The sequence below is a fragment of the Hydra viridissima genome, unplaced genomic scaffold (assembly GCF_058129835.1).
Source record: "Hydra viridissima isolate aposymbiotic clone 2 unplaced genomic scaffold, HvirCarnegie_v1 scaffold_1, whole genome shotgun sequence".
NCBI lineage: Eukaryota > Metazoa > Cnidaria > Hydrozoa > Anthoathecata > Hydridae > Hydra > Hydra viridissima.
In genome coordinates, this window is record NW_028324300.1 from 34756946 (window position 1) to 34772939 (window position 15994).

At 30.7% G+C, this 15994-nt stretch overlaps 1 protein-coding gene across 2 annotated transcripts; it reads left to right on the top strand.

Moving 5' to 3' along the window:
* Positions 1-11092: 11092 nt before the first annotated feature.
* Positions 11093-15195, top strand: LOC149894691 (uncharacterized). 2 transcript variants are annotated; one of them, XM_090088110.1, is made up of 3 exons: positions 11093-12214; positions 12327-12504; positions 14500-15195. In XM_090088110.1, the coding sequence occupies exon 1, from the start codon at positions 11111-11113 to the stop codon at positions 11636-11638; it is 528 nt and encodes a 175-aa protein (XP_089944236.1). In that variant the 5' UTR covers positions 11093-11110; the 3' UTR covers positions 11639-12214; positions 12327-12504; positions 14500-15195. The 2 variants fall into 2 exon arrangements, with proteins under 2 accessions (XP_089944236.1, XP_089944242.1); XM_090088116.1 differs by lacking the exon at positions 14500-15195 and having other exon boundaries at positions 11093-12232; positions 12327-13971.
* Positions 15196-15994: the final 799 nt, after the last annotated feature.

Below are 15994 nucleotides of genomic sequence, written 5' to 3' on the forward strand. Positions count from 1 at the left end.
TTTAAGAGGAGAAGATTCAGATACAATTTTGAGAAGTGCCTCATTTGAAACAGAAAATTAATCTTCAAAATTTTAAGCTACTGCTGATTTATCTGAAAGAAAAAAATAACATTTTAGAACATTATGGTATTTAGAACATTATGATAAATAACTAATAATTATTAATAATAACTAACTAATAATTAATAAGCCACAAAAAAATCATATTTTTTAAGGTTTAAAAGACATTTGAAAATTTTGCTTTTTTTAAGCTGGTGTTCTTATTTTGACCAAACTCTGTATATGTAAAAATCTAAAAGACACCAATTATGATATTATCAACTGAGCTATGTTAGTGATTTGTTCTTACTTGTTGCATTCAAAGAATGAGAGCTGAAATTAATTTTTGACTGATAAAGTGATTAGCAACTTTAAGCTTTTTTGACATAAAAGTTATGCAACGTAAGCGGTGAACAAAGTTTCATCCCAATCACAAATAGCCTTAACAGTTGCTATTATTGGGACGAGAGCTTTCATAATGTTGTTTTCATCTTAATTTCGTTGTGAAAGCTATAGACTATCCTTTCAATCCCGACGACACGGGAAAAACAATGGATGTATGTTCATGTAGCGGTAATATTAAAAGTGTCTCCAGAAGATGGTTTTGTTTGGGAATTTTAGCTGTTTTTTTTCTGCGTTTGTTTTGCTATATTCCTCTTAAACTTTGTCAAAGAGAATCCACAGATAGCTGTCCAACAACAAAGCTAAAAGAAACGTTTGAAGCCCGCTATGTCAAGGGACCCTATCTTGACCCAGCTTTCCTTCTTTGTAAAAGCAATTTCGTTTTTAGAAAAAGATTCGGGTTCAGGTAGACTTTCGTCTAATAATACGTTTTGATAAACGTTTTGATAAACGTTTTGATAATTTTGATTATTTTTTTGGATAAAATTAAAAGCGTTGAAGCAATAACAGAAGGCTGTTCAAACTAGTCTTGCAGTTTTTTATTTAAGCAAATATCTTTTTGCTTCCCGAACTCAGTTGCAACATAAATCAAATTTGTTGATGTATTTTTTTTTTTTTTTTTTTTTGAGACGGAAGCATATTTACGTAAAAAAAAAAATTCCAATATTTTTCAAATTTTTGCATGACCGTTTTTATTGACTCTTTTCATTCCAAATATTCGAATCTCAAGTGAAGAAATTTAACATGGTATGTTTTTATTAAGAAATTAGTTCAAAACTGAGTCAAACATTTTTGTTGCTTCTCCTTTTGCTTATATGGTAGCTTTTACTCTTTTTTTGGCATTTTAATACCATTTTTGATCATCTTTAAATACAACTTTTAGTAGTTTTTGGGAGGTTTTTGTTATAATTCCACTGATAGATGATTTTTTCGGTCAAAACAACTTTATTTGTGGTATTCCCTTTTTGCTAAAGAAATTTGAAAAATGACAAGTTTCGCTTCATTAGTTATCTAAAAGTTAAATAAAAATCAGCAAATTTATTTACAAAAATGATTTTTACTGGTTTCCATCCCTCTTAACTTAACTTCTTGTACTTTTTTGTCCTTTTTTTGCATAATTTTTCATTCCATTCTTTGTTCTATTCTTTGTTTAATTTTGAACTTTCTTCTTCTGTTAAAAAGAGTCAAAACAAAAAACCCAGTAGAATATATTTTCAAAAGTGTAATATGAACCCCTTAAAATAAAATTATTATCACTGAAAAACCGGGAAAATTAACGTTTATCTGTTTTTTTGACAATCAAAGCGATATCCTTAACCAAGCTTGGTATGAGAAGAAAAGCCAAAATAAAGAAGAAGAACGATTTCGAATTTTAAAAACTGCGGCAGCAATCATTTGAGAGGACATTCAATCAATGGTATTTGATAATACCAATTATCCCTTGCCTAGTCAAATGTTTGAAGATATTAACAGCGATATTCCATTTATTTTTTAGAGCAAGTTATTTTGAAAAATAAACGATCTAAAATTAGAACATTTAAAATTAGTTTGTACAAGTATCAGCCACAGCATTATGTCTGTTGTTAGGCCGAGGTCTTTTAAATCAAAATTGCAATTGGGTCTCTCAGTATTTTTCCATCGACGGTTTCAAACTTCTTATACAAATCTTTTCGTCTTTTGGTTTATGCGCATCCTACAATGACACTTTGATGTATGAGGATAATCATAAACCTCGAACATCTGCTTCTTCAAGTCAACACTTGAATCGAGTATATTATCAAGTTCAAATATGGCTAGACAATCAACTGGACCCATCTGACTGGGGTTGGAAATTAGTAGATAATACATTAGAGGCGATTGACACTTTACTTCCACCAGCTCCGGAAAGACTTCTCAACACCATCTTCTGCAATTGCAAAAAGGGTTGTAATGCAAAATGTAGCTGTAAAAAATTCGGGTTATTATGTTCATTGGTGTGTACTAATTGCCGAGGCCAGTCTTGCTCCAACGTTAAATCAAATTTAATAAATGATGATTTTGATGCTATTGTGAGGAGGGAAAATGATAAAATTGTAAACATTATCTTTAAGTTTTACCCGACTCAAGCATATAATATTCGACAAAAAGAGTGAGTCAACCAACAAAAAGTACGCACGGAGACTTATTGAATTTGTCATATGAATAAGATGATAAAGCGAAAAGAAGAGTAAAATGTAACAACAACCAAGAAAAGACGTACACACAGAAAATTATTGAATTTGTCAAATGAATAGACGATATACCGAAAAGAAAAGTAAAAACAACAACAACCAAGAAAAGACGTACACACAGAGACTTTTTGAATTTGTCATATGAATAAACGATAAAGCGAAAAGAAAAAAAAAAAAATAATAACAACAACCAAGAAAAGATGTATGCACGGAAACTTATTCAACCTGTCATATAAATAAATGATGAATAAGTAGCAAAACGGTAAACAACCGAAAACTATAAAAAGCTCAAAAAAAGAAAAGAAGACAGTTTTGGGAGGACAGTTTTTGAAGAGGTTTTAAAATGGCAAAGTAAGAGTTAAGAAGAGTAAGAGATTTAAAAGAGAATTTTATGAGAAAAGAGATTTAAAAGAGAATTTTATGAGAAAAGAGATTTAAAAGAAGATTTTATGAGAAAAGAGTTTTAAAGAGATTTAAAAGAAGATTTTATGAGAAAAGAGTTTTAAGAGATTTAAAAGAGGAATTTATGAAAAAAGGATTTTTAAAGATTTAAAGAGAATTTTATGAGAAGTATTTACGAAGATTTTAAAGAGAAACTTACGAGAAGAATTGGTAAGAAAAGATATTTGAGTAACTTTAAATAAGCGTTATTATCTGTATTGATTTATTGATATTTGCATGAGTTAATTTTAAGAGAATATATATTGATGAGAATATTTGAGAATATTTATTAAGAAAAATAAGTAAGAGAAGAAGAACCAGTAGTAAGTACTTTTGTTTGCGTTTCGATTATTAATATTATTGTTGTTATTACTATATGCGTTAAATATTGTTATTGAAAAGTTTGATGCTTTACCGCGCACCTTAGCATATCCGCGCTATTACACTTACGTCACACAAATATAAGAGTGCTTACCATTACACATTAATAGAACAATTGTTGAGTTTTATATTATTGAATATACTGAGGACGGCGAATTTAAGTTAAGCCTTTTTTGATTAGACCTTGCCCATTCCTAACTAAACTATTCCCAAACCTAGCCCTTTCCTAACCAAGTACTCCCCAGACCAATAACCTTGTTCCCAACCTCCATATACCTAATCCAACAATAACACTAAACCCAAACTTCCCATTCCCCTTCCCCTTTATTTAAAGAAGAAAACATAATAATAATATAACAATAATAAAAAATAATAGTTGAAATTCCACCACCCTCACACTATCAATCAGGAGACAATTGATGTATCTTTTTCACATATCCAGCTTGAAAAAGAAGATGACTATGAAGAAGAAGAAAGCGAAGAAAATGCTAATATAAAATATATCACAATAATACGAATATACACCTTGTACAGAAAGTTTAAACGCACTAGTTTTTTTAACGTGTATAATTTTTTTAAGAAATGATAATCCGATAAATCGATGAGATGTGGTCCACATTTTTTATGTTTATTTATACTAATGATTTAATTTAATGATTTAGAGAAAGAAAAAAAATGTAAGGATACCATAAAGGAGGTGGAGAATGGTGAGAAAAATAACGGAACAATTAAGTCTTTTCAATTTTTTGAAATAAAATTTAAACGCACTTTGATTGGAAAACTTGTAACTCTTGTTAATTGATTGATTTTTTCTTGCAGTCGCATTTTCATCACTCAACAGCCTGCTTTCGTTGGCATATTGTATTTGCATCTTTATTCTTTTTTTATTTTGCAAAAAAAACTGCGTCTACAATTTGATTCAACCTTCAGCAATTTTCAACTGATAAAACTTTATCAGAAAATCATATTTTCATGGGTAAAAGAGCTTTCTCATCGAAAAATAAATGGTAAGCCATTGGGATGCATAAAATGAAAATGAGCCATTGACAAATCGGCAAACACTTGAATATTTCTGAATTTAGCGTTCGTACAACAATAAAAAATTACTTATCGACTGGTAGTGTCAATGATAAACCTCGAATTGGGCGCCCAAAAAAACTGTCAGCTCGCGATGAAAACATGCTTAACACGCTTAGCAGACGCAACCCAAAAGCAGGAGCATCAGCTTTGAGTGCAGAAATCAATAGTTCGCTTATAGAGAAAACAGTTAGTCGTACGACAATAAATAAGTTATTATGCAAAAAAGAATTAAATTCTTTTCATGCTGTAAGAAAGCCTATGTTGTCGCTAACCGATCGTCTAAAACAAAAAAAATGGTACAAAGAGCGTTTAAATTATTCAGTGGAACAATGAAAAATGAGTATCTTTAGCGATAAGTCAAATTTTAAAATTATTAACAAAAAAAACAAGAGATTTGTTTTTTCTGTTAACAATTTCAAAATTTGGAAAAATAATTGAAGCAACACATACAAATCTGTATTCAAAAAAGTAGTGGCTCTGTCGGCATATAGGGATGCATATTAAGGCCCAGGCTTTGGTTGTCATAAAATATACGAAGGAAGATTGAACCAATATGGGTATCGTGAGATTTTGGAAAACTCGCTTATCCCTAGTTGCGATTTATTCCAGGCTGATCAAAACTGGTTATTTCAACTAGACAATGCTCCATGTCATACAGCACATTCAATTAGCAATTATTTCGTTGAAAGTAATACTCGACTCATGACTTGGCCAGCACGATCACCTGACTTAAACCGGATTAAAAATTTATGGAGCTGGATGGATTAACAAACCCAGCAACCACACAACGTTGATCGACGTTGATCAACGTTATTTCAACGTTGTTTCAACGTTGTGTGCTTGCTGGGAACTAACAAAAAGCAAATAACTAGTCACGAACTGCTTAAAAAAGAACTAAAAAAATTGTGGCTTGAAATACCAATCAAGATGATTGAAAATCTTATTGAATCAATGCCAAGCTGATTACAAGCATGCATCAAAAACAACGGGGATCATATCTTATATTAACATATTTCCATGACAAAAAATTAATAAGTGCGTTTAAACTTTACTGCACTTTCTTCTCATCAATTTTTTGATTATTTCTGTTTGATATTACATTTCAGAAAAGATTTTGTGTTTTTTTCTTTCAAAGTTGTGTTTTTTTCTTAATTATTAATTGGTTAAGAAAAAAAAAAACAAAACAAAAAACGAAGACCTTGCATCAGATTTTCTCTTTGCACCAGTCCAAATTTACCATAACATACAAAAAAACAAGTGCGTTTAAACTTTCTGTACAAGGTGTATAATACATAATATGCATTTAATAATATATAATATATGCAAATACTATGTATATATTATTTATATGTATATTAATTTCGTAATATTTATATTATATTATATGAATAATAATTTCGTAATTTCACAAGAATTGCAATGTCTTTTCTAGCAATGTATTTTATATAAAATCGCATTATACTTAATATATTTTCTCGCAATATATTCTTGCAATATCTACTCGCAATATATTTTCGCAAGCATTTCAATATCTCAGGAATAACGATTCTTATAAAAATGTATAAAGGCAATTTTATTAAATACTTTCATGATGTAATACTTTGATCTTTGGAAAAAAAGAAAAAGCTATTTTTTTTAACCTTTAACTTTTAATAACTTTTTTTGCAGATATGGGATCGGTGGGGACTTTTAATATTTTATTTGTAATAATATCCTAAAGGTATGTACCAATTTTCAGCTTTATGCGAATTATTGTAAATTGAAATGTTTATTTTGACCGGATTATTACGTCTCTAAGCAACTTCTGTGTGCGTCTCTTGTAGAATAGAGACGCACGCTGAAGTTTCAGTAATGTGTTCTCAAAATAAAACAACGCATAAGAATATTGCCGCAAAAATATATTTTGCTAGGTTTTACGTTGTTTCCCAGTTAATACCGATTTTTTCCGACGCTCTGGTAAAGAGCCAAACCTTTTATTACAATTATATTTTTCTGCCAATAACGATTAAACTAACGACTGAAATAACTTAGTAGACGCAGGGTAAGATGACTTTTATGAGAGCTTTCAGAAGATTTTTAAAAAGAGGATTATGGGAAAGAGAGAAAATAGATTTTGAGAGTAAAGGTAAGAACAAAGAAGTAAAGGAATATTTTCGAAGAGAAAGAAAAAAAAGAGAAAAATTCTAATATCAATAGACACTTTAGCCATGAGCTTCTAAGGTGGTAAGAGATGTTTTTAAGTGACATTTGATTGGATTTTATTACCTGTATTTGTAAATATTAAAAGTACATACTTAATTTAAATACTTGAAAGTATGATTATCATTTATATTTCGATCAAAGAATTATTATATCGATATTATATATATTAAGACTTTGTTGTCAAGCTTTAAGTAGATCCAGAGTGTTAGTAGTGAAGGAATCACTGTTACACGAACCATACACAAATCGCGCACACATCCTCGCAACACTGAGGGCAACCCAACAACCCAATCATAAACACCCAAATGCCCTAATATAACCAAACAAAACAAACGCGTTCGCCGAAGACTAAACTATCTCCGCCCCTCACAAAAGCAATAGTGACTTTCTTTGCGCTTAACAACAAAAAACTTTTTTCATTGAAGAGTTTAATCTTAAGAATAGGGAATTTATTCGTCTCTTTTTCCTTTCTTTTTTTTGAAATTTTTATCACGATAACTTTCTGGAGAAGAAGTTTCAAATCATTAAACCCGATTAACAGATTCTTAATAAACTTTATTACGTCATACATAACATTAAAAAAAACAAACTCTTTTATGATTGAATTTCATGTTAGTTCGGTCCTTTAAAAATTCTCCGTTATTTATCATACTGATTCTCCGTCATTTATCATACTGATTCACAAAGAGTCAGGAAGTCTTTAGACTAGAGTTCCTTTAAACAATTTATGATTATAACCGTATGTAACATTTACATATTTTATATTCTATGCCTATGTAGCATTAATTATATACATATGCAAACACACATATATGCAAACACATATACATATGTATATGCACATATATACATATATATAGACACACACACATATATATACACATATGCACACATATATAGATTGATATAAGTATGTGGGTGTGTATGTGTGCATATGTGTTTGAGTGTATATATATATATATAATTTTTTTAATATTGTTGATTAAATTAGAATAATTAAAGTTTAAAACATTTGACACATCTCATAGACCTATTGTGAATAAACTTATTGATGTTCTACGTTCTACTTGCTGATGTTCTACGTGGTCTTAATGTTCAAAGATAAGCTATTCATGGAAAATATTTTATTGGGAACCATGTTTATAAAATGTTGCAAATTTTTCCACTGCAACAGGAGCGTGTACAGCCACTGCCAGATTTTGTTACAGTTGATCAGTAAATTGTGTTCAGACACTTTTTTAATTATATAATTGTATACTGATGATTTTTTGTTAAGGCTCATTTCATAATCCTGACCCATATGGTCTTGAGATATCAGTTTGTATGGTATACTTTACTTTTTTTTTTTACAGTCCAGTTTTTATTTACATAGAGGTTGTTAAACACTAATTTTGAACACGTGCTCTAAAGTTATCTTTATTCATCAGCTAAACAGTGTCCTTGATCTTTGCAATTCAATACCGATCTTGGATTTATTGGTACAGATGCTCAAAACAAGGCAAAGGTCTTGACCGAGAACTATGTCATTTTGTTCTGCAGATACGCAATATGCAACAACTTTATGAATTCAAGGGAGACTATTGATAAGAATCCATTATCAAAATTAAGTGAAACGAGATTTTTTTAAAGTTTATTGTTTTTTATTATGAAAATAACTCTCATTTAAATTTACTCTCATTTAAATCCCAAGGGTTATCGTAATTATTATTTCTTCATTTTCTACGTTCTTTTTTGAAATTTGGAATTAGAATGTGCCATTGAAGAATTAATGAGTTACTTTTGTAAAACATAGCCTGATGCCTGATGAATCCATTACGCCAAATATACATTTGTTGGAAAATCATTGTACTGATTTTATAAGAAATTTGGGTCTCGATATTTATAGAGAGCAAGGCGTAGAAAGCATGCATGCTGAAGTTTCCTGATGATCTGCATAAATAAGATATTATCACTACAGATTATTTTCAATTTTTATTTATTTTATTCGGAAATATACAATATATATATTATATATTGTATATATATATAATTACATATATTATATATTGTATATATATATATATAATTATATATATATTATATATTGTATATATATATAATTATATATATAATATATATAATTATATATATTGTATATTGTATATTTCCGAATAAAATAAATTAAAATTGTTTATATTTTTGAATTTCGATATATTTAGAGCTGCAATCAACATTTTATTTTATTAATTCAATATATTATAATTTTTACACTTTCAGTTTTCTTTAACATCTTGGTCAGTACCTAAAACAAAATGGAAAAAAAAAAGATTTTAAAAATATGATAATAGGTCTTAATTAAATGTCCGACGAATCGTAGATTTAAGATGATGATAAAAAGAAGTTAAAACTTCACTTTTCAACGATTTTCAAAAACTAAACCAAAAAAAGGAAAAGCTTCGGAAAAAACGTTTTCGTATTTTACAATGACGTCATAACTTTTATGGCGTTTAAAATATAAAGGTGTTGATAATAATGTATGCTGGTTATAATATAAACTATATCAAATAAAATATTCCACGAACTTTTAACAAAATGTTTCTTATCAAAAAGTAACTCAGTACCATAGTTTCATAAAATTTTATGTAGTTTGCTTTAACAATAAATTAATAATGGTTAAAATGCAATAATTACCGCCACAAAACTAAACGCTGCACGAACAAAAACAATACAAAAGCAAAGTGAAAATTTTGTTAGAATTTTTAATAAATTTCATTTTGAGCCCCATATAAATAAAGCCTATTGTGAGGTAACCAAAAAAAACAAAGAAGATGTACACGTTTTTTTTTTTTTTTTTTTGAAAGAAACCAAGCAAATGGGGCTGGTACTAGAAAGTTTCTTATTTTAAGGGTACTTTTTTTTTTACAACTCTAGTATTAAAAGTTTCTTAAGAGTTTCTTAAGTTTCGGATTATCAAAAAAAAGAAAAAGTAAGTAAAACCCAATTTGAAAACATATTAACAAGTAAGATAAAATGTTTTACTGTTAATCAGCTAAATTTATTTGAATTCCACCAACATCGTTCAATGAAATATGATCCTAAGGTTTGTCCCTGAACAGAACATAAATTAGGAAATATTCCTCGAACTCTTCATAAGTTTCTTATCGAAAAGTAGCTTAGTACTAATGGTTTCTTAAGATTTCGAGGCTTTTAGTACTAGTTTCTTATTAACAACTTTCTTATAAAAAAAAAAACGTGCAGCAAAAGCTGAAAAAGAATCAATATATTTATATAATCGAATATATGAAACATATGAAATATATGAAACATGCACTGAATCATGAAATGCGATATTTTTAAAGTACTTTTGTCAATTTTGTTTTAATTAAGGAAGACACAATACCTTTATAATTAGTCTTTTTATGAAACACTAAAATTTTTGTTTTGTAGAGACTCAATAAGATTATAGCTGAAAGACAATAGAATGTCACGAAGTAAATTTAATAGAGGAATGTAAGGTATGGTAGCGCGTAAGGTATGGTGGCAGACTAGTTAAACCTCAGATGTAACGACATATGTGACACACCATTTCACTATGGTGGATGGTTTTTATTGTGCTGACATTTTATATGCAGCAATCGTACCAAGCGGACATGTGCCTTTTGAATAAAAAAGTAGCCAAAAAAAACAAAAACATTTGATTGAATATCTGTGTTTGCACTGCCAGATTGAAGATTTTATGAAAATTGAGTCAGGTATATGTATGAAAGGTATTATCTAGGCCTTTCTCAACATTTTTGGTTATTTTAAATTCGTATCTCATTAACCCTTAAAGGACGGCGGGGTATTTTACTACCCCAGAGGAGTTTATTTTTAACTGCCACATCAACAAATTTTGTCTATTTAAACTGCCACTTCAGAACATCTTTTATTATCATTTAAGGAAGTTTTTAGTGTAAAATGTTTTTGTTTTACTAATCAATAGACAATAATATTGTTTGTTGAAAATTTAGTTACGTTAAAGACGGTTGGGGTGTTTTTATACCCCATGCAAATTTTCTCATTTTTTAGTTAGTGAATCAATAAATAGTTATATAAATTATGTTTAGTTTAGCACTTGCTTGTGTTTTAGTTATTTTTTAATAGGTATAGGGTATTACTTATCTTTTCTATGAGTAAATTATACCATATATTCATTATATATATACAATCACTGTAACAACAATGGTGTGCTCATGTTGCATATATTTTGTTTTTATATCAAAAATATTTATATTATTGATACAAAATAATAATGCCTAAAATTTTTGTTATATATTTTTCACATATTTGGTTTGATAAACACTTAAACTATTTTTAGAATAAACATAATTAATATAATGAGTCGCTCAAGAAGAAATGCTGCAGTCGAGACTAATAATATTATTTTTGGTTTAAATGAGTTATCTTCAAGTGATGACTCAGCTGATGAAAACCTTACAGATGATGAAGAAGATAATATTACAGCTAACGATGAATCAGATGGTATCATATCTGATGAAAGTGATGAAGAAGTTGTTCAGGAAAATCACATTTTAGATCAAAACATGATCTCAAAGAATGGTGAGGAAATTTGGAGTAAACTTCCACGTGTAGATGCTGCTCAGCCACGTGCACACAATATTATTCGACAATCAACTGGCCCAACAAGGTTTGCAGCTCAGGTTTGCGGACAAAGTGTGGATAATGCCTTTAAACTCTTTATAACCCCAGAAATGATTAGAATTATTGTCAACTGCACTAATGCTGAAGCTCGTAGAATAAAAATAGAAGGATGGGTTGACACGACGGTAAATAAGCTTTATGAGTTTATTGGAGTTCTCCTCCTAGCTGGAGTGTTCCATTCTAAAAATCAAAGCATAAAATAACTTTGGATTAGATTAGATGGCATACCAATATTTTCAGCTTCAATGCAAAGAGATCGATTTGTTAACTTGCGACGATGCATTCAATTTGATGAGAGAGAAACAAGAAATCAAAGACGGTTTGAAGACAAATTTGAACCTATAAGAAATATAATGGAAATGTTTATTACTTAATGTAAGAGCAACTACAATCCAAGTGCATATCTTACTGTCGATGAGCAACTAGTTACATTTAGAGGACGTTGTCCATTTAAGATGTTTATACCTACTAAGCCAGGAAAGTATGGAATAAAGATATGGATATTATGTGATGCTGAACCTCTTACTGCATAAACTTGCAACCATATATTGGTAGAGTAAATGGAGTACGTGATGTTGGACAAGGTACATGAGTAGTTCTTGAACTAACAGATCACTTAAACGGAAGTGGTAGACACATAACAGCTGATAATTTTTTTACAAACATTCATCTTGCACGGGCATTGCTAGGACGTAAAATGACATATATTGGCACCATACTACTACAATATGCGGATTCTGGGACATTGATACTTTTCCATACTTAAGGAATTCAAGATGGTATTGTGTTTTTAAAATGTAAAAATGTTATTAGATTTCCATCTCATTGTTAATATCATGCCGGAACCTGCAAAGAAGTATAAAACTGTATCTTTTTCGTAATTTATTCTAGACTGAAGAGTTGATCATAGTTCATAAATGTAAAGCATGGTTTTAGTTTGTAATGTCCAAGGGCTAGGGTGTGAATACCGTCTTGCAAGATGTGTCTTTTGTCATCGTTAGCGCTGAGTGCGACTTTGTTGATTTCTTCGGTGTAAATGTTATGCTGATGAGATCGGATAACGTTCATGGTTTGTTATTTTTAAAAAAAAATTTATTCTTTAAAAATTTCACCACAAGGTATTGATAACTTCTTGAAAGTCAAGACCTTCATTCAATTTTTTTAAGATGTAAAGACACAAATGACCACAATAAGACGTATCACCAAACTGAACTCTCTCGCTGTTATAATAAACAGGGCTTTTCAAATAGTCAACGAGCTCGACAAGAGGAGGCTGGGCATAAGAGTCAAAACTGTATTTTTTGTCTCCGTCTTTATACCAACAGACCCAATGAAATCCACCAGTGCTTGAATCTCCCGTATTCACGATTCCACATTCTTTTTTCATTGGCTTTTTTGGTAACTCATCCCTGACAAACACACCTTGAAAGTTTTTTAATTTTAACTGTTTAGTAGCCTTTATCAATTGAAAGTTAGTTAAAGCTTCATTAGGTAAAACAATTCCTTCTACATCAATCCATTGAAAGTCAATCATTTTTTTTTTTTTAATTTCTTAAAAAGTTTATCCGAATTTTTTAGCAAGCGATTTTCATAGAATAGCACCTAAAAAGGGAATGCTATTAAAGGGTGAGTTCGGTCCGAGCAATAATCCAGATCCAATAGATTGATAGCCTTTTCCAGTTTTAATGAAGAGTCCATCACCGTAAACATTTTTAGTCCATGGGGTGATAAACAATCCTTCTCCACCTAAAGTTTTTATCTTCATTCCTTTCCCATTTTTGCTCATGTAAAAAAGACCTCTTCCAGCAATTTTATCAACCATAGCAGAACCGGCAGAAGAGCCTACACCTGCTAACAATCCAGTAGCTAGAGCTGGGACTACTCTTGTAGCAAGAGTGCTGCCTATCATACCTAATAACGGTAAAAGAGCTCCGATAAATCCACCTTCAACTTTCGAGTTGTATGATAATTGTTTTCTGCTCAGTTTGAGTGTGACTCCTTTACCAGCTTCATACGCTTTTCTAATTTTATTCAATTGCGCATTAGTGATAGCGAGAACATGTTTACCGTTCAAGTCTTGATGAGAAAGCTTAATGCTAGTATCGGTTTTGTCTTGAATGGCTTTTTTAATTTTATCAGATTGGCTCTGCGAGATATTAATTTTGATATTTTGATAATTGCTCATTTTTTATGTATTAAAAATTATTTATTTCACTTCTCGAATATGATATCGTATTGCAATATCCTCTCCACGAAAATCAACCAAATCTCCATTCTGATCAATGATGCGAGTAACCATTGTTGAAATTTCAAACAGTTTAACAGGAAGATAAATCAAATGCATTGGTCTCTCAATGATTTTATAGCCAGGACTAACATTTGGATAAAAGGAGTAAATGCAATTGAGTTGGGTTCCATTAATATAGGATGATCCGATAACGTTGTTAACGATTCTGATGATGCTAATGCTTGAAATTCTAACGATTTGATCCGACTCGTATTCGGAATTGGAATTTAATTTTCTTTTAGTAAACCCTAAAACTGATGCGATGCTGTTTTCCACGTTCAAATCCATCAAATAATTCATTCCAAGTGTGATGGTTGATTTTAAAGTGCTTAAATTGGATCCGATTTTTATGTTATCGGGAGAGTAGCTGATTTTATTTGCTGTGACGTAGCTAGCGCTTTGAGACGCATAATTTTTTATTGTGTTTGAGACGGTCTTTTGTAAATAATTGTTGATGTCTTTAATGTCATAGCTTCCTGATGGAATGTTAATGTTCTCCCAATGAGCTCCATTGTCCATGCTGTATTTGAAAGAATTGTTTTTACTGTTTACATTTGGAATGCTGTTGTAAGTCTCAAGACCGAGAAAAGCCATTTCATAACTTTTTCCTTCGTCAAAAACGATTTTATCCAAAAATTCAGTAGTGATAACACTTGATTTTCCATCTACACCGATGATTGTACCTGTCATTTTTAAAATAATAATTATTTTTTAAATTGTTTTAGAAAAATAAAAAATCATCAAACCCGCTTCGGTACTTTCCCTCGTTCTTTTTAGAAGAGAGATCAATGACAGCAAATCCGTGAGGCTCATTCCAGCAATGATTGCAAAAGGCTTTAAAATCTTCTATTTTCATATCGCAGGAAACGTGATCTTGATAAATGTGATTAACGCTTTTTTGGTCTTGTTTAAAGAGACAAATAAAGTTAGCATTTTCTCTAATGGTATGTCTTGGAATCTCGAAATAGTTTTGAGCGAGGTAAAAGCAGTCAACGTTAGAGTGCCTTCCTCGGATGTAGTATTTTTCACATTTGTTTTGATTAGTCAATTGCAAATCGTCAAAGATCATTAAATTGTTTTTGGATGAATCAAGATCTTCAGGTTCAGGTACATCGTCTGCTGTTTCGAAAAATTGACATTCCATATCATCATTGTTGGAATATTTTTTTGAAAGATCGTTAATAACATCTTCATGGATTAAATTCAATTTTTCCATTTCGTCTTGTACATCATCCGTTAACAAATCAACAATATCCTTTTTAGGAAGTTTATTTTCGAATGATCTTTTGAGTATTTTGTATTCAGGTTGGAAAAGGGATTTTCCAAACACTTGCAAGCGGTTATAATCGAGCCATCCAGGTCTGAGCAGTAAATTGAGCAGCAACGTTGTTTTTCCGTATCCAGACTTTCCAACGATGATTCCTCGAATGCTTCTCGGTAAAAGCTTGCTGTTGTTTCTTTTGGTTTTCCCAATTTTACACGACAATTTCATCACTTCCATATTTTTTATATTAAAAAAGTTTTTATATATGTTAAAAAATGTACTGTGTTAAGTGTAGAAGAGAGACTGAAACCATTCACTTGAAAAACGAGATCACAAAAAACAACAAGCATATAGTCAAAGGAGCTTGTGTCGTCTGCGGAAGAGGTAAATGCAAGTTTGTTTCTGCGCATGCGCTTAGTGGAGGAGACTTGGTAGAATCGATCAACAATTTTTCAAAAAAAATAAAGCTTCCATGGGCAAAGTTTCCAGGAGAAATGCACATTCCAGGGATGAACTTTGCAGGGCCTGGTACCAATTTAGACAAAAGGCTTACTTCCACAGACATGTATCAAGAGTGGAGCAAACCGGTGGATAGAGTAGACAATGCTGCATATCACCACGATTTAGCTTACAAGTATTTTAACGACAAGCAAAACAGAAATTTAGCAGATCGAATGATGCTTGAAGAAATGGATTCTATACAAAATCCTACTCAGAGAGAAATAAGCGAGCGAAAAATCATCGAACCCATCATCAAAGCCAAAGCTAAATTTGGATTGGGTGTGAGTGATTTGAAATGGACGGATCAGCTTGCAGAGGAGCTTCATAAACCGGTGATTCATCATTTTAAAAGAAGAAGGGTGATTGTAAACGACATTGATGAAATATGGGCTGCAGATTTGGTAGACATGCAATCGTTTTCAAAATTCAACAACGGTGTAAAATATTTGCTCATGGTGATCGACGTGTTTTCAAAGTATGGATGGATCGTTCCGTTAAAAAGCAAAA